Source organism: Strix aluco, chromosome 17, assembly GCF_031877795.1.
Source record: "Strix aluco isolate bStrAlu1 chromosome 17, bStrAlu1.hap1, whole genome shotgun sequence".
Taxonomy (NCBI): domain Eukaryota; kingdom Metazoa; phylum Chordata; class Aves; order Strigiformes; family Strigidae; genus Strix; species Strix aluco.
Genome location: NC_133947.1, coordinates 5,739,377 through 5,757,469, shown reverse-complemented (window position 1 = coordinate 5,757,469; position 18,093 = coordinate 5,739,377). Strand labels below are relative to the sequence as shown.

The window sequence follows — 18,093 nt, the reverse complement described above, 5'->3', positions numbered from 1 at the left end:
TAGATGAAATTCATTAAAAGAGGGATTCCATTTTGATGGATTATGTAAGATTATATCCAAGTGGCTTAATTCCATACATATTTGTAGGGGATCAATAATTGGAGTGGCTATGGAAAATTGGTCCATGCTGCAGCCCCCACTGTGACTCATATGAGTAGAAATGTTTGCAGCTACTGTTAGTGGAACATATGTAGGAAGTTTCTGTACTGTAGATAGAATTGATTTTCTCAGTCTATTACCTTGACTAGGACCCTCCACTGCTGTCCTTAACTTTAATAATGGTAGGATCAAGGGTTAAATGAGTGTTTCCTATTGCTTTATTTACTTTTCAGATAATGTGGATTTGAGGACAGCGCTGCAGTAGCAGGAATAGCAGAATTTGTACTCGATGACTAGGACCTTGCTGCCTGGTTGAACCTTTGGAATGTCCCAATCCTGAAATAATTGCTGTGTGTTATTGTCTTTCATATCTCCCACGTTGTCCATGTGTATTGGAATAGTAGTGAACCCCTAAACAATTTTATGTTCTGTGGCTCAGTAAAGAGACTCATAAAAGTTGGAGCTTGTTTATTGAGTTATCCCGTCCAGTCTGTGAGGGTGCATGACTGGCGTCTGCAACAGATTTTCCTGGATCTTTTATTCAGGGTAATTTTAAATGTATCAGGCAATAAAGTTTCCATAATGTCCCTTCAGAGACCAAGTAAGACCTTACTCTTAAGGAAGTTTTTTCTGGAATTCAGCCTAATTTTTTTTTTTCTTTTTAGATGTATTTCCATTATATGCATCAGCATTCACTTTTCCAGTATAAGTGGAAGTGCACTTCCCTTCTGATGTTTAGACTTTCCTAGCTGCAGATTAATGAGTATCGATTCCCTACTGACCTAACATGAATAGGAGGTGTTTGGCAAATATAAAAAGATGAGGATAAATATCCTATTATATTTAAAACAAACGTTTAAATTTACTATTAAATCTGGCATTTTGAAAACATTGTTTCTGTTTGGTGAATCCCCATGCTGTATCTCAGAGTCTGTTTTGGCTTTTTCCTCTGTTTCTGGGATATTTTTTAGATGGACATTTTATCCGATATCTAACCATGAGGAAAAGAGGCGTTTGGCTAGTTCCGGTTTTGTTCCTATGTAACTTCACACTTTCAACACCAAACATTTCCATCTTATTACGAAGGGCAATACGGACTTTCAGCTTGATCCAGTTCCACGTCAGTTGTACCCGGAGGGAGCTGGAGGAGGACGAACACCTTTCCCTCTCTGGAAACACCGTGCGGTGTGATGCCTGCAGTAGGACTCGGGAGCTCACGCTTCGCACAGCCCCGTTACCGTCTGTTTTTTTCCATTTTCCTCTATAACCCATGAAAGTGTAAAACCCCTGATCTACCCCCGTGTCTTCCGACCCCGGGTCAGACACCGAGGCCTGGCGCAAGGCTCTTCCCTCGCCGAGCTCCCCGGCGCGGGCAGGGGCGCGCCGCCGCTACACGCCCCGTCGTGCGGGGGAATCCCGGCGCCAAGGGGCCGCGCGCGGAGCCGAGGGCGCCGGTCCCATGTCGGGGCCGCAGCACGGCGGGGCCCTTTCGGAAGGTGTCGGGAAGGTCCCGGGACCCCGCGGGCCGGGCCGGGCCGGGCCGGGCCGGGCCGCTTCCCTCCGCCGCATCCGGGTCCCGCGCCCGCCCGGCCCGGCGCGCTGCCCGCCTGCGGTGCCCGGCGCGGCCGCCGGGGGCCGCCCGCGCCGCCGTGGTGCCCGCCCCGCGGAGCCGGCGGCGGGCGGGGCGGAGCCGGGCCGGGCCGAGCCGGGCCGGGGGCAGGAAGATGGCGAACGTGCAGCTGGAGTTCCAGGCCAGCGCCGGCGAGGCGGACCCGCAGAGCCGCCCGCTGCTCGTCCTGGGCCAGCTCCACAACCTGCACCGCCTGCCCTGGGCCCAGCTGCGGGGCAAGCTGCAGCCGCGGGTCACCGAGGAGGTGAGGCCGGGCCGCGGCGGGAGCGCGGGGGCCCCGTTTCCCCGCACACCCCGCCTGAGGCGGCGGCCCTGGGGCGGGCGGGGAGGGGGAGCGCGGCCCCCGCTCCGGCACCGCCCCCCCACCCCGGGGCGCCCGGCTACCCCCCCGAGGCCGCGTCTCCCCGCCCCGGCCCCGAGCGGCCTCGTGGTGCGGGGGAGGCGGGGGCTCGCCCGGCCTGCGCGGCGCCGGGGCCTGCTGCGGCCGGGGGGGCCGGCGCCCGGGGAAGGAGCCTCCGGGCCCGCGGGACGGGAACCCGGCCTGGAACCCCGGAGCCGGGGGGCTTTACCCCGTGAAGCCCCCTCGGAGCGGCCCTGAATGGAAACATAAAGGGGAAATGAGGCGCTGGCAGCGGGCTCCGGCCGGAGTCTGTTGCGGCGCTGGGGGGACCCGCGCAGCCCCTCCGCGCCCGCGGGGGCAGCACCGCGGCCTCGCGCCGTGCGCCCACCTCGGCGGTGGAAGGGGCTTTGCCCTGCTCCGAGGTGACACGGGGGTGGCTGCAATTAACGTAATTACTGAAGGTGCCAGATGGCGAGCGGGAGGCAGAGCCTCGCTCCTTGCCCAGGGGGAAGGAGATGGCAGCGCTTCCCCCTCCCCTGCTCCCAGCCCCTGCGCTGGGCTGCGCGGGCCGGTTGATTTAAACGGGGTTGATGGCTCGTGGTAAAATGAGAAATGCTTCGCGTCGCGGCTTTTAGGTCGCTAGATGTTTGGCAGGTATTTTTGCTGGACTCCTGAGTCACTTATAACAATGTTTAGCCTCCTTTTTTGTTTGTTTGTTTTTAATTTAATTGCTAGGTGAGAAAATAAGTCAGGACTAGTAAATCAGTCCATTTATTTATCACTAGTCTCAACTTAAAAGGGCTCTGAAGCAGCCTTTGCGCTAAGTGGTGTGGTTTTAAATTTTAACTCATATGGCTTAGAGATGCTTGTAAGGGAAAGTACATTTGTATTTTCTGGTTAATAAACAGATTTGTTGTATTTCCTGTATCTTTTCACTCTAGAAGTTATTGCATTTAAAAGCGCATGCATAATTCCTTTGTTTCCAACACCTAAAATCCTGCAGGTAAAGAGTGCCTAAATGTAGTGGGGATGAGATGGGAAGAAAAGTCTGATACAGTTATTTGTCTTTAAATTCTTCTTTTCTCTCCAGATATGGCAGTCGGCTTTAAGCACTCTGAATCCAAACCCCACCGACAGCTGTCCTCTCTACCTGAATTATGCCACTGTGGCCGCTTTGCCTTCCAGGGTCAGCCGGCACAATAGCCCATCTGCAGCTCAGTTCATCACCCGCCTGGTTAGAAATTGCCTTCCAGGAGGTGTCAACAGATGTATTGTTGTAAGTGGTTGTTTGAAAATGCTTCTGGTGAAATGTCTAGTCAAGTATTTTCTCGACTTTTCAGGATTTTAGCTGTATCCAAGGCGACCGGAGGTGGGCAAGTTTTACTGATATAATTATACTGACATTTATAAATGGTTTTGCACTGACGTGTAAACAAGACCTAACTATAATAGCTTATGCATGCTCAAGCAGTTGGAGGGAATGAAGGTTGGATATGTATGGAATGTCTTCAACTAGGAATGTCCATGCAAAGGGAACCGGTAGTGGCTTTTTTCAAACGAGGGTTTACGACATTAGAACGTGCTTAAGAAGATTGACGTAGCCTGCATGCAGGGTGCTATGTCTATGTTGCATGACCCATTTAAGGTGCCTTGTTAGTGTTATTCAGTGAATTTTAAAAGTCTTGATGCAGACTAATGCTCCAGTGTGAGTCCTTTGCAGGTCAGGCTCTTGGACTACTTTGGTCATCTTCTGTATGAGCCTGATGTTATTTGTTATTGTGGCTTCTCAAGATTAATTCAGATTTCTAGGTTGTTAGGATTTGTATAATAATCAGTGTCAGTAACAAAATGTAATTATACTCTTCACTTGGAGAACTTATTTGCAAGAGTAATAGCCCTACTTATTTTTTTTCCCTTACGGTTAACTTTGAAAATGTTTAGCTAAAACTGCTTTCCATTGGTAATTTCTGTAATGAACTTCAGAAAAATACGTGTTAAAAAGCTTTTGTGTTAATATTAGCCACATTCTCATATAATTTCTCTCCATTTCGTTTGTTTTGGACATATATTGATGGTTCTCATGCTTTTTTTTTTGTCTTGATCTGTAGGCTAACCTGTGTTAATTGCACTAGTATAATTAAAGCAGTCCAGCTCCCTTATAAAGATGTCCTAATTCCCACACAGTCAAGCCCAGCAGTGTAATTCATTTCCATATGGGAAATGAACTGAACCAGTTCAGTGTAGTACTGTTCGTACTGTCACTCCATTCATGCAAAACATGACGTATGAGCATTGATTCAGACATCAGTTATCTCCCACCCCCCTTTTTTTTCTTTCCTCCCTTCTTCACCAATAATATCATAGGTAATAGATCCTTTTAAATGTAGTCTTCCATATCCCTAATGTTGTCTGACTTCTGGCTGGTGTTTCAGATGGTCTGTGAGCGGTCTGAAGTCTTCGCTTCTGCTTGTGCATTGGCCAGGGCTTTCCCGTTGTTCACGCATCGGTCCAGCGCATCAAGACGCACAGAGAAGAAAACTGTAACAGTAGAGTTTTTCCTGGTTGGACAAAACAATGGACCAATAGAAGTGGCAACACTTAAAGTAAGATTTTGGGTTTTTCCATCATCAGTTTTTTCCATTATTTCCTGAAATTATTTTTTTTTTCAATTTCTTGAATGTGCAAATACGTCTGTCTCAGGCTACATATGGGGTAGGTGTTGTATCTAAAGGAATAAATTATCCTAGGTCAAAGTTCCTTGAAACTGGTCAGTTCACAGCACCCTGTGAGTAGTAATATCGAACATATTCCTGCAACAAAGGCTGAAGATGTTGTTCAGAATTTAGATTTCAGGGGTGGAAAACACCAAGCAAATAGCACCAAAAAAAATGTCTCCTTTCTCATGTTTATGGTAGAAGGAAACAGTGTATTTTTAGCCTTTAATACCACACTGTCTTTGGTGTATGGGCTTCTCACTTTCTTTTACCTGGGCAAAATCTGTATGTGGCTGTGCAGGTGAATATCACAGTGAAGTCACTAAAAGTTGCTTATTATGGGATCACATACGGCCTCTGCTGTTTCTGCCTGATGTACCTCTTTCGCTGAGTTTTTCTAGCAAAACTGTAGCCAGAAACAAGACCCTAAGAAACAATATAGTGTGGAGATGAGCTATACATAACAGTTAAATATGTCTAAGTCGTCTTTCAATAGCGGATAATCAAACACTGTTTCCCTTACACCTGACTGTTACAGAGAGGAAACTCCACATCAGGTAACTTCTAGTATGCTAGGTCATTCCTCTTCAAGATCTAACTTAAAAGCTATTCTAAAGTTTGCACTTAAGCTGTTCAGCAGCTTCCTGCTCAGTGCTCCAGGGTCTGTGCTTCAGTACAGATGGACACTCACTTAGCCGACCAGTCAGTGAAGTTATATGTATCCCTTAAATTTTGGCAATGGATTTGACAAAGGATACGCTGTTGCTGCATCTGAAATTCACAGAATTCTAGCTTTAGGGTATCTTTTTTTTTTCTTCCAGTATCTTTTCCTCCATACTTTGTCCTTACTCTGTGAACTGATTTGGCCATAGCAAATGATGCCAGAGCAGTTTTCAGGAAAGTGACAAAGACAGGCATGCTGTGAGTACAACTGTTGATCACTCAATTTTTCCATGCCCCAAATCAGAAAAAACATAACTGGTATCAAAAATAGTTCCTTCAGATAGGTAGATTCCAAACCACTTGGGTTATTTATAACTAAAAAACAAAGCTGAAATTATTTCTACCTCCTGTTCTTCCTCTTGATGTCAGTGCCAAAACTATTACTGGCTTCCTCCAAACTAAATTTTCACCCCTTAAATTCAACCACCACCAGACAGATATTGTAGAGCATGGAGGAGGATTTTTTTTAGCTAAACCCCTCCCTTGGCATGTTGCTGTATTTTGCACTTACTGCTTTGTCCAGGTTATTTTATGGGGAGGACTAGCAGGGATTGTCACAGTTTTACAAGGCACTTATTAAATACTGCCATTATTGAGGTTCTCTTTGAGTACCCTGGAAGCCAAACAGCTTGTTTTTGCTAGTCTCGTTGTTTCCCTCAGACTTGACCTTTGGGTTAGAGCACCTCCATTTACCTGCATGGCCCTAATGGTGAATCACTCCAAACCTAGCTTGGCTCCTGAGGAGGTCCTTGTTCCTTTAGGGGAAGTAAAGCAATCAAAAGTAATGGTAGGGAATCAGGCACCATTCCAAAGCAAGCCAAGGTTTATGAGTCTTCTGGGATGCAGAATGTATAGAGTCCTCAGGCCAGCCTGGCCAAGCCAAACTTCAGATGCTGCAGCACGAATGACTATCCAACACATCAGATTCTTTTGAAACCCATCTTGTGACTCACCCGTCTGCTGTGTGTGGTCTTCAGGGTAGTGTGGCTACTGGAAAGGTTGAACAAAGTTTCCTTCCACCTAATCTTTTTGTTTCCAGTTGTTGATTCACAGGAGTTAAAAGTTGAAGCTTAGTGTCTGGTGCCCTCATTGTCCTCTTTGCCAGGAGGACCCTTCTTTAAGGAAAGACCCTCAGCATGCTCACTGTTGACCACTTTGATTTTTGTCCACTCTTGCTTAGATAAGTTTTTATGCAGTCCAGGTGAGGGTCAGTCCATTTTGTCACGGGAATGAGGAAACAGATACATGCATGTTTTAAACAAATATGAAATAGTCCACATTCCCCCTAGGCCTGCCATATAGAATGTCTTATGGTAGTAATCTTTATTGCACTCAGCCAGTCTGCCTGCCATATATAAACTCTGCGGTTTCCCATGTTGTAGATTATGTAATCTCTGCAGGTTTCCAACCCAAGCAACACAACTGCCCATGATTGGTTGCAGTTAAGCATTAATGTGCTCCAGAGGAACCACACATCTGGTGTAGGCTGCACAGGACTAAATGCAAAGCTGTGCAGAAAACCAGCCAAACCAAGGCCAGTTCTCAGGTGTCCTCACTTCTTTTCATAGTGTCTGGCAAGTGCTACAGAAGGAGTCAGGCTGGCTGCTCGAATTGTGGACACCCCATGCAATGAGATGAACACAGACGCCTTCCTGGAGGTAGGTAATACACCTGATGAGTAAGAGTTACTAACTGTAAGTCTAGACTGCAGTTACCAGGAACTAGTGTTGCTATCTCTTAGCAAAACCTGTATGTCAGCAGTGGGAAGCACATCAAAGAACCTGTCCAAAGATGCTGAGGCTATTTCTTTGTCCTTTAGTATTTCGTAGAACTTTACTAAGTTGGAAGGAGGCAGAGTGTACAGCTGGGGGTCAGGAGACATGAGTTCTCTATTCAGTCATGACACTGACTGCTCTGCCAGTGCTAGTGTTGTCTGATGGTGATAAGAATTTCTGAAATTATGGGACAGAAGTTGACATGTTTCCAAATGAGTTTTATCATAAGATCTGGAAAGCTGTCGAGAAAATATTTCTGTCCTGTTGCATCATGATCCAATAGAGTGAACAGCTGGCGTTTACCTCTGAAGATTTCTTTTACTGGCGGAGCTTAAAGGTCAAATTTGTATTTCATGCCATAGTAAGTCAAGGATGTCTCAGTGGAATTAAGCCATTGGAAAACCAGCACCACTCCCAAAATTGTGAATGTTTGTATGTGTATGCATGCAGAAATCACACAAAACCCTTATGTAGGTCCCTGTATGTGTGGAAAGTCACAATTGTGTCCTTCTGATGACTGACTGACGATGTCCTGTTTTCTGTCAATGATAAAGGAAATCAAAAAAGTTGGCAAGGATCTGGGGATTACTCCTACCATTATTCGAGATGAGGAGCTGAAAGAGAGAGGCTTTGGAGGTATATCTTGTTGAAAATTCAGCTTTTTTTCCTAGCAGTTAATTTGAATGTTTTGTGTCTCCACTGTATGTTTTATTTGCACATTCCTGTAACGGTTTTATTGCCCATAGTATTCCAAATAGCCACAGATTGCACCCCACAGTCTTTCTTCCCTATGAGTGGTTTAATTCTCTGTTTTCCAGGTATCTACGGAGTTGGCAAGGCAGCTCTGCATCCTCCAGCCCTAGCAGTTCTCAGTCACACTCCAGATGGTGCTACACAGACCATTGCATGGGTGGGCAAAGGTATTGTGTATGACACTGGAGGACTCAGCATTAAGGGGAAGGTATATAAACCCTTGTTTTTCTACTGCCTTTGCTTGTTGTTTTCTGATGGAAATAATTCAGTTAATGTCTGTAGGAAACCAAAGTATATTTATTTGAGTAAACACTTGATCTACTGTCATCCATGTGGACGCAAGCTACCAGGGGAGAAGACCAAATAGGATTCAAGGAACATTTTACAGAGCAGTTAAATAGCTACCTGATACTTTGCCCTTTAAGTATTGCCCACTACTAGGAGAAAGGAAGAAACAAAGATGTTTAATTTTTGATTTTGGAGACATATCCAAAACCCATTTGAGTTGGCTCCAGTACAAATCTTGTAAACAACATTTTTCTTTTTTCTTTTCTAAAAATTTAGCAGCAGAGGTTTAGTATTTTCCCATTCTAAGGCAAGATCAACCAATAAGCAGGTGTACATGTTCTGTGTTTCTATTTCGACTGAGCACTGTCAAGCCTAGAGTTACAGAAGCATCAGAAATACTAGTTTTAGCAGGCAGTATGTGAAATTCTCTTTTAAACTTAAAAAAAAATCTCTATGGTTCTGTTTAAACAGACTACTATGCCTGGAATGAAACGAGACTGTGGTGGAGCAGCTGCTATTTTGGGTGCCTTCAAAGCCACTGTAAAGCAAGTAAGTAAAATGTGTTAATTGATATCATGTATCCAAGCATTGCCAAAGAGCAGTCTGGCTTTTGGATATATTCCGAGATATGGGGGCCAGTCTAATCCTGAAGTTCTGACTATTAGTGATCTTGAGCTGCTCTGCTCTTTCTGCTATTTCATGAAAATATTTCAAATCTTTACCGGGATCTTGAGAATTGTGAGAAATTCTTTGAGTGCTGGGGGTTTTTTTTAAGAGTCTTTCTTGAATTTCAGGGTTTTTCTGTGGACTGAGTGGTTTCTAGTTCCTTGAATCAGATTTATACCCAAGTTATCCAGTGCTGATTTTGTTTAAGCTGTGGGATTTGGGGCAGCTGTCATCCCCTTAGCAAAGAAGGGGATGAGTGACTCTGGAATATGAAGTCTGTCCATATTCCAAATCCTGTGCCAGTTCTAATATTAACCTACTGGGGAAGTGGCAGCTCTAGTCTCATCAGGTGCTGCTTGTTGGTTTGCTCCTGTGGTCAGAAAGTAGTAGGGGAGCTGAGAGAAAGCCAGGTTTTGAAATATGAAGAATTAAAAAAATGCATATTGCACTTTAACAATATGAACTGAGGAAAAGAAGCGGCCACTGCCAATAGAACTCTGCCCTCTCCACAAATCCAGTGACTGAGTCTTGCTGACAGAGCAGCTATTGCCTCCAAGGAGTATCCAAAGTTCAAAGAACGTTTACTGCTGCAGATTAATGCATAGATTTGATGGAAGCTCAGTCCAGAGGATGATCAGTGCCAAATTCCCATTTCTCAACAGTTTAGCTCTGTGCCTTGGCCCCAGCAGCATGTTTGATGTGGAAAGATTGTAAACTTCACAGTTATCTGCAGAGACTTAAAATTGAAAACAGATTTGTGAGCTGCACTTTGGGCAAAACGGCTAGCTTTCCATAGCTAGGTCCTTCAGAAAGTTAGATCACACATTTGCAAAGGACAAGAGCTAGAACTTACACTGTGCTTTGGGAGAGTCTGGGAAAGCCATGGATGTGGTACCTTCTTCCGGTGATTCAGTCCTTGTTTCCGAAGTAGTTTTGTGTGTAATTATCTGCACTGAGAGAAGTTGCATTCACAATCACAGTAGGTGTGAATGTAAGTGATCTGTCATTTCATACTCAATTACTGTAACAATGAATAAACTGGCAGTAATATGTTGGGACAAACTGAGCCTGAAGAAGCTGTCATACCTCACAAGAAATTTGTGCCTTTATATGTAAATACAAAAGAATGGTCTCACTGCTTAATTTTGTAACCTCATGTAAGAAGACCTGTTAATGAAGTCCATACAGAAAATATATTGCAGATTGGCAGTGGAAAGAATTTGTCATTACTGTTTCAGGATTTTTTTTTTTAAATCCTCTTAAGAATGATACAAAGCTGGAAGGGTTTTAAATTAGCTGTGCTTTGTCACAGAGACTGGAGTTGGAAATGTTTATTGGATAGAGAGCTCTGTGGGAAGAGGGGCAGAGGTTATTATCCATCTTCAGAAAATACCTGCCTATATGCTGTTCAGCAGTTTTACAATGTGATTTAAAAGGCTTTGGATAGAAAAATAAAGCACATGAGTTTTCCTAGATAGATGCATTTCATCCATTGTGAGCTTTCCAACACAGGGGAGAAGAGTAAAACATTCACTTAAACTTTTGAAATCCTTCTTGATCTTACATGCTAACATAGTGAATCCTGCTTTTAAAGAGCTAGACACAGAATGGGATTCAGGAAAAGGCAACTGATACTGGAAGTGCTTTTTCACTTTTTGACAGTAGATTAATCACATCTCCCACTTGGAGGAGGAGTTTTTGCTGCACAGACCATTTTGGAAGAGCAAAGGGTCACAGCTGGAAGGTTACCTCATCAACAATGCTGTTTGCCCACTGGCTGGACTAGAAACTGCAAAGTTACTTTATGGCTTCTAGATGCTGCCCATTATTTTGAAAGGTTTTGATTGATGCATTTGCCATTTAGACTTCAGAACATGAGCTGATTCAGCAAGTCCAGATTTCTTCAGCTACAGACTTTTATCAAGAGATTAACAGTAAAACTGACCCTGGTTTCCCTAGAAATTTTAAGGATAGCTATCCCAGTTGAGGAGGAGCTATGTTTTTATTTGTTAAATGCTGCTGTCTCCCTTTCTGTTCCTAGAATCCCTCCACACAATACAGCTGTTATTTAAATAATAAAACCATCATACATTTTAAAACATCATCCATAACTATATAAGCACTTGATTTTAAACCAAAGTAAATCTGAATGGGGTGTGCCGGAAGAGAGGAGGCTAAGGGCGGGGGAGTTTGAAAATGCTGTGTGCCTTCCAGCAGGATGATACATTAACAAAAAAAAACAACACCCACCCCCCCCAAAAAAACCCAACCCAAATTCATCTTAGCATGGATATTTTTGGTTCTACATGGAAAGAGAGAGGATAGATCCTGATAGGTTGGATCTGACCTGTGGTGTAGGTTGGATGCTGAAGGGCAGCAAGCTGTCTCGTTGGCAGCTGGGACATCCACTGAGACAGGGGAATACCACCATGTTCTGGAATTGCCATGATCAAAGTTACTTCCCAGCAAAATTCTCAGAGATGAAATCTGTTCACCTGGTTGGTTGGGTTTTTATAGGGAAAGTATACAGTTCACAAATGGCTGCATATCAGCATTTACTATTTCCGTCATTTTCCACTATTACTGTAGGCTCTTCCGCAGTGTGGCAGAAATGACAGGAAGGAGCTCAGTTTCTCAGATGGCCCCAGCTGTATCTTTGTTGTTACTGGAGACTAAATAAAAGCAGTGGAAAATACGGGGTTTGGAAAATAATCCCAAGCATCCTGACTGACTGTGTAACGTCCTCTCACAAGCCTTTGTAATTGTCACTTTGAAAGCATCCGTTGCTTGGATCTTTCCTTCGTGACTACACAGTTTGGACATGTTGTTTGTGATCTCTGTTGTGAGTCAATGTTAGAGTTGTATTAAAATTAGATGAGTGCAGCGTCGCATCTTTGGAGATGTATTCTGCCAGTTTTCATACGGGGGTACTGTAGTTTAGTGACTTAGGGTTTGGTTTTGGTGGGCCTGGCAGTTTCCTGGTGAGCTCAGTGGGCTTTGGAGTTGTGCTTGTGAAGATCTTACTGGAACTGGCTGTAAAGACCTGAACGTGCTCTTCCCAGGGAATCAGTTTGACTAAACGTAACCCCCTCCAGTTCCATCTGCACACTGCTATAAGAGGTGTTTTAATTTGGATATCTTGCGACTGAGAGAAGATAGTACAGATCACTGCTTAATTGACGAGGGCTTTCTAGATCCCTTCCCCAGTTGTCTGTCACATGCATGTAGGCTTTTATGCACGCTCCAGTGAGAACTCTAAAACCAGTATTAGATGTTACCTCCTTGCCCGCTTTCTATAGCGTTTGGCCTCAGCTTCAAGATATTCCTCACAGATTTCCCATGTAATTAGTGGCATTGCTGTCAAGAAGTCATAATCCTTCATTGATTTCAGTCCCAATAAATTAGCCTGATGTGAATCAAAAGCCATTTCTCTCCTGTTGTTGTTACAGGGTTTTAAAGACAATCTTCATGCTGTTTTTTGTTTGGCCGAGAATGCAGTCGGACCACGTGCAACAAGACCTGACGACATTCATGTTCTTTACTCTGGAAAGTAAGATTGTATCTATGCTTTTCAGAGAAATACTGAGAGGAGACATCATCTGTATATCTGAGTACCATGCAGATGATGAACCTGTCCTTCATCAGCTTCCCTAAATACTCATAATTGTATTTCAGACAGTCGTAACAGTGAGTCTTAAGTGCGCTTAGAGTTTCCTGTTGGATATGTAAATACACATCAAAATACATATCATAGAGTGAGAGCTGAAGTTTCCGTAAAGCGCTCGGATTTAGGCATTTCTTCCAGTACAACCAGTTTTCTGTGTCCATGTGTAGTCTATATTGTCTCAGTCGCAGAGGCAGGCTACCACTGTATAAGCATCTCTTCTTGTTTTAAGCGGAGTATGATACCTCTTCGTATGGCAGGAATTTGTAAAATTCCAGCTCGACATGCTAGGCATTATACAGGCCCAGCAAGTAGACCCAACCACGAGGACAGGACTATTGTAACCCTTTTCCATGTGTGCTCTGGATGCTTGCAGCTGGGGAATAAGCAGCCGTACAGACTCGCAGAGTCAAATAAGAAAGCACATTAGGTTTGAGTCTGCTTTCTAGTCCAGACAGATGAGTCAACTTCCAGCCTGAAGCACTGTTGTATTAAACACCCTCTCTTCTTCCTAGAACTGTGGAAATCAATAACACTGATGCAGAAGGTAGACTGATACTGGCTGATGGAGTAGCTTATGCGTGCAAGGATCTTGGAGCTGATATCATTCTTGATATGGCCACTCTTACTGGAGCTCAGGTACTGATACAGAACTGCTAGTGGACAGGAGGGGCATCCTTCTACTGTCTGTGCATTCTACACTTCTTTGCCTCTGTTCTGCTTGTCTTTAGGGGAAAGTAGATACCGTGAACTGTTGTGCTTGATGGTGACTTCCTAAACTTATGCAAGAGAAAGTTGCCAACAGCAACCCCAGTAAATGGTAATCTTCTGTACACATGGCATGTGCCATGGGTGTGTTACATTTAACTGCATTATCAAGCAGTGTTTTCTGTTCTTTATGCAACTTTTTTGCTCTTGCATACTTAAAATGGTATTCTTCTGATGACATTAGCATCTGATGTAAGTGATCCAGTACTCAGTGTGTGCAATTCAGTAGCTTTATAATTAGCAGAAGTGATTTGATGATAGTGATAAGGAATTTTCTTGTCCGTAAGATGGCTTACGTTGTAAGTCATACAGAGTGTGATACAAGGGAACAAATTTAGTGCTATTATTTTTTGAAATCTATTCCTGTTTTATAGAAGGTTATATGGATGAGCAGTGATTCTTGTGGTTTAATTTTCTAGAAAATGGGTTGGTGTTTTTATCAGGAGAAATGGTGGCAAATTTTAGAAACATGAATGTTGCATACACTGGTGTAAACATCAATCCTTTGAAAGTTTCCCATCACTGTCCTACTGGAAAACTGGTGTGATGGTGGCTTCTGGGTTTTATATATTTGGAAGGAAGCAGCCTTTCCAATGAATGAGGATGTTGCATTCAGACTATTTGTGTGATTGACGCATGTTGCTGGGGTATCCTCTGTGTGTGTGTTAGATGTTTTATTTATAATTCATTGTTGATTTAATTTTGTTTCTAAGGATAAATAATTGTAAAGTGATCTAGTTTGCTTGTTCAGTAACTATAAAGAAATAATTTTGTGGGACGGTGGTTTGAATAGGCCAGACAAATGCAGACTATTTCACTGCAGAATGGATTTTCAGAAATTTTAAAAGATTCAGCAGTAGCTACAGTGTCTTTGTCTACATTTGTAACACTAACTTCTTGTGGAGTAGTTTTGAGACTTTTTTTTCTTGGTGGTTTTGTTAGATGGAAAGCAGCTGTTAATGTTGAGAAGGGAGTAGTACAGAATTATCCTACCCAGCACAGTTAAGGTGAATCCTTCCTGATTTTGTCTTATATCTCACTAGGGAATTGCTACAGGAAAGTATCATGCTGCTGTCCTTACCAATAACGAAGAATGGGAAAAGGCTTGTGTTAAAGCTGGCCGGAACTGTGGAGACTTGGTCCATCCTCTTGTGTATTGCCCTGAGCTCCACTTCAGTGAATTTACCTCTGCTGTAGCTGATATGAAGAACTCTGTGGCGGTAAGATTATTTTTTCTTTTAAATTTCATTTATTACATAAAAATGTGTGTTTTCTGGATAATGTGCTGGCCTGTTGATATCTGGCTGAAAGCTCTTCAAGTGGGCTATAATCTTTTACAAATGGGCCATATAATTATGGCCTTCAGGGTCTCTTACCTGGGGATTTTGCAGGCTATATGTCACTACACTGATACTTAGTGTCAATTTTAAACAGGGTAGCTTTCTGCAAAGGTATCTTTGGGCTGCTTGCGTTTTGAGCATGGCCCCAAGATGAATGCTAAATTCCTGGATGGAGACAGTTTAAAGATGGGTATTCCTCAGATCGTACATAACCAGCAGAGGCAATAACTGGGAATGCAGAAACCAGGAAATTGAGGACAGAGGCCTTGGGAATTGCTGCAGTTGCTTTTGCTGTGTTTGAGAGTTACAACGTGCAGTTAAGTTCCAAAAACATTGCAGGAAAGAGCTTAGGCAGAAGAGGAATTGAGCGGGGCCAGACTGCTACCGGGGATTAGGTCAAAGGATTTACAGTATAGCTGGTTTGCAAGACTGTGTTTTAGGATCATTCATTAAGCTTTGAACTAGATTTGCACAACTGTTTTTTCTGTAGGCAAGAATAAAACATTGACATTTTCTTTTCTTGCAAGACCAGCTGTATTTTTATTGTTTCTGCAGGACCGAGACAATACTCCAAGCTCCTGTGCTGGGCTCTTCATTGCTTCTCACATCGGCTTTGACTGGCCTGGAGTGTGGGTCCATATAGACATTGCTGCGCCTGTCCATGCAGTGAGTATGTTCCTATGACTTCAGATACGTTCCTGGGCAAGCAAGCTGGGTAAAGAAATGGCTTGTGCCTGCAGATACTCTGAATTCTGTGCCATCAAATTCAAAGCAAGAGAATTAAGTGAAGAAGAGTTATTTTGAAAAGCATTGACTCTTCAATCTGCGTTGGGAATTTCTGTGTTTTGGTAGCTTCATCCGTTCATATTTTTCATCTTGTTTTTAAAATATTCTACTGGTCACTTTAGTCAGCCACATCTCGATCGTTGTAAACTTTGACAGCTTGCCTGCTTTCTGTTCATGGCAATAATCCTAGCCTTATATTTTCACCCATATTGTTTTAAGGTGATTGACCAGTTGATCATCCTGTCTGTTGACCTACAGTAGAGAAAACACTTGTTTTCTCTTGGGGGTTTTTCTCTCCTCCCTTTGATGGAACTTGTGTATATTCTTTTTTCCTAAAAAACAAGCCAATTTACTCCCCACTGCCTCCTTTTTTTTAAACCCAACTTACTCAGCTCATACTCCAAATCCATGCTCACACTGGATGGAACATTCCCTGCCCTGAGCAACGCTAGCATAAATCCTCCCTAGAGTCAGTGTGAGCTCTGTTCCCATGTGAATTAACTGACATTTTGGTTTAATGTAACAGGGATAGATTCCCATAGCAGTAAGGATACAGAAGCACAAGCTGAGCAGGCCTGTCTGGGACCCTGAGTATTTGCTGTGGCCATGTGCCATCACTGCTATCAAATTAAAACTAGATTCAAATGATACACTCTGAAGTGTGAATTGTGTGTTTTTTCTTTTTTTTTTTTTTTTTCCCCCCTAGGGTGAACGAGCTACTGGCTATGGCGTGGCTTTGTTGCTGTCCCTGTTTGGAGGGGCATCTGAAGACCCTTTGCTAAACATGGTGTCCCCTCTTGGGTGCAACGGCGACTCTCCCACCGAAGATATGGAGAGGGATTCCAAAAGGCGACGCCTGGTTTAATGCACCCCAGCCCGAAGTGACGGGGTGCGGGGGTTACCTCACTTTGCACTGATTCATTCTCGAGCAATGAAAATGTCACACGTCAAAAATTGCCATTTTTTTTACTATCATGATAAGATTTATTACTTGTTTCTGATAAAAACAGCCTGATTTCTTGTTTTTTTTAAATTATTGGTGCACACAGTTGCTGAACGATATCAGTGGTGCAGAGTCCAGGCTCAACTAACTGTATCAGGAAGAGGGCACATCCTCCTCTGAGCTCCTCACAAAACCTAACTAAGTGCATTAATGCATGAGAAGCTCTCTAGTCTGAAGAAGCAACTGCAGCTCTTGCTTACAAAGCCTTCTGAATTACTTATTATATGTGAGGTTTTATCAGACATTTCTGCAGGCCCCAGTACATCTCAGAACACAGGACAAGGGAAAAAACCTCTGTAGACTTGGCTTGTTCAATGACAATGTAGCTTAGCAACAAAGGAGATGTAATGAAAAAAGGCCTATAGTTTTAATAAGGTGCTGTTTCGCATGTTTAATGTTTTTCTGACCTGTAAAATCAGCGAGAGTGGTCCAGAACATATCTCTACGTAAATCTTTCACATACAATTACAGAATGTATTCATGTTAAATGAGGAAAAAAATAGAGGGACTGTGATTGAGTAAAATCAGTTTACAAAGCAGAGTGGCTTCTTGCCACTTAATAAATTTATTATTATTAAAGCAGCTTATGTATCCCATGTGGCGTTTCATGGTGTTATTTACATTTCTGAGTTTGTGCACGACACCATTCCTCTGTTCAAATTCCTTTCCCCAGCACTCATACACCTGAAAACAGACTATTCTAATAGAGTAACAGCTTATACTGAATGGTTTGGGGCAGTTCTGAAGAACTTACACTGATTCACTTCATTTGTTTTATTCAACAATAATCAGGGATGTGTGTAAACCAGTCACAAGGAGCTTACAAGCACTAGTTTGGCTTGGACACCCACGGGAAGTGACTTGCCCTGATTTATGTCATGTCAGCAGCAGAGCTGGGAACAGAGTGACCACATTTAATCAGTGCTGGTCCCTGCCTAGTGGCTCAAGCGTCAGCCTTTGGAAACATTTCTTGGCTCAGCCAGAGTGTTGATGGTGAAAAATCCCACCCAGCACACACTTTTGGCTGCTTTGCAGATAAAGTCAAGCTGAGTTGTGATGAATTACACCTTTCCTGTGTTGGAGGTGATCTCTGAAGAGAACTGGTGCAAGGTTTTAGATGGAGTGCCAACAATGAGGCACACATCTGGTTTAACCATGAGTCTTTCTGATTAAAGACTTCATGGAAATCAACTCAGAAGGGAGAAGAAACAACATTTTTCATTCTGGTTTTGTGGCTATATTTGATTCTTGGGTAGAATGTAACTTTTTTTTAAAAAAAAACCAAACTTCATTACTTCCAGTATTGCCTTTCCCTTGCTGTTCTGGTTCCCTGGTCCACTTGATTGTAGTTTTAAGAAATCTATATATAAATGAGTTCTGCCTTTGGTCGTTCTAGACACTCAGTATAAAGCACTGTCTGGTACCAAAAACTGTTGTGGGAAATGTTTTGATGAAGAGTTATTTTCATTACTGACTCAGTGTGACTACTGAAGCTAATGGCAAAATGTCCAGTGCTCTGAAATCAAGTCTTCCATCTCCATCCT

General features: G+C 43.3%; 1 protein-coding gene across 1 annotated transcript; it reads left to right on the top strand.

Annotated features, from left to right (window-relative positions):
- Window positions 1-1,766: 1,766 nt before the first annotated feature.
- NPEPL1 (aminopeptidase like 1) lies at window positions 1,767-17,145 on the top strand. The gene is made up of 12 exons (XM_074843082.1): window positions 1,767-1,973; window positions 3,160-3,345; window positions 4,502-4,672; window positions 7,075-7,164; window positions 7,836-7,917; window positions 8,100-8,242; window positions 8,794-8,871; window positions 12,438-12,538; window positions 13,168-13,291; window positions 14,464-14,640; window positions 15,316-15,426; window positions 16,253-17,145. Exons 1-12 carry the CDS (start codon window positions 1,824-1,826, stop codon window positions 16,409-16,411), a joined length of 1,572 nt encoding a protein of 523 aa, XP_074699183.1. The 5' UTR covers window positions 1,767-1,823; the 3' UTR covers window positions 16,412-17,145.
- The last annotated feature ends 948 nt before the right edge of the window (window positions 17,146-18,093 follow it).

Coding starts and splice junctions, on each gene's coding strand:
- NPEPL1 (XM_074843082.1), top strand. CDS start 1,824: ATGGCGAACGTGCAGCTGGAGTTCCAGGCCAGCGCCGGCGAGGCGGAC. Junction 3,346..4,501: donor GTGTCAACAGATGTATTGTT/GTAAGTGGTTGT, acceptor CTGGTGTTTCAG/ATGGTCTGTGAGCGGTCTGA. Junction 7,165..7,835: donor ACACAGACGCCTTCCTGGAG/GTAGGTAATACA, acceptor TCAATGATAAAG/GAAATCAAAAAAGTTGGCAA.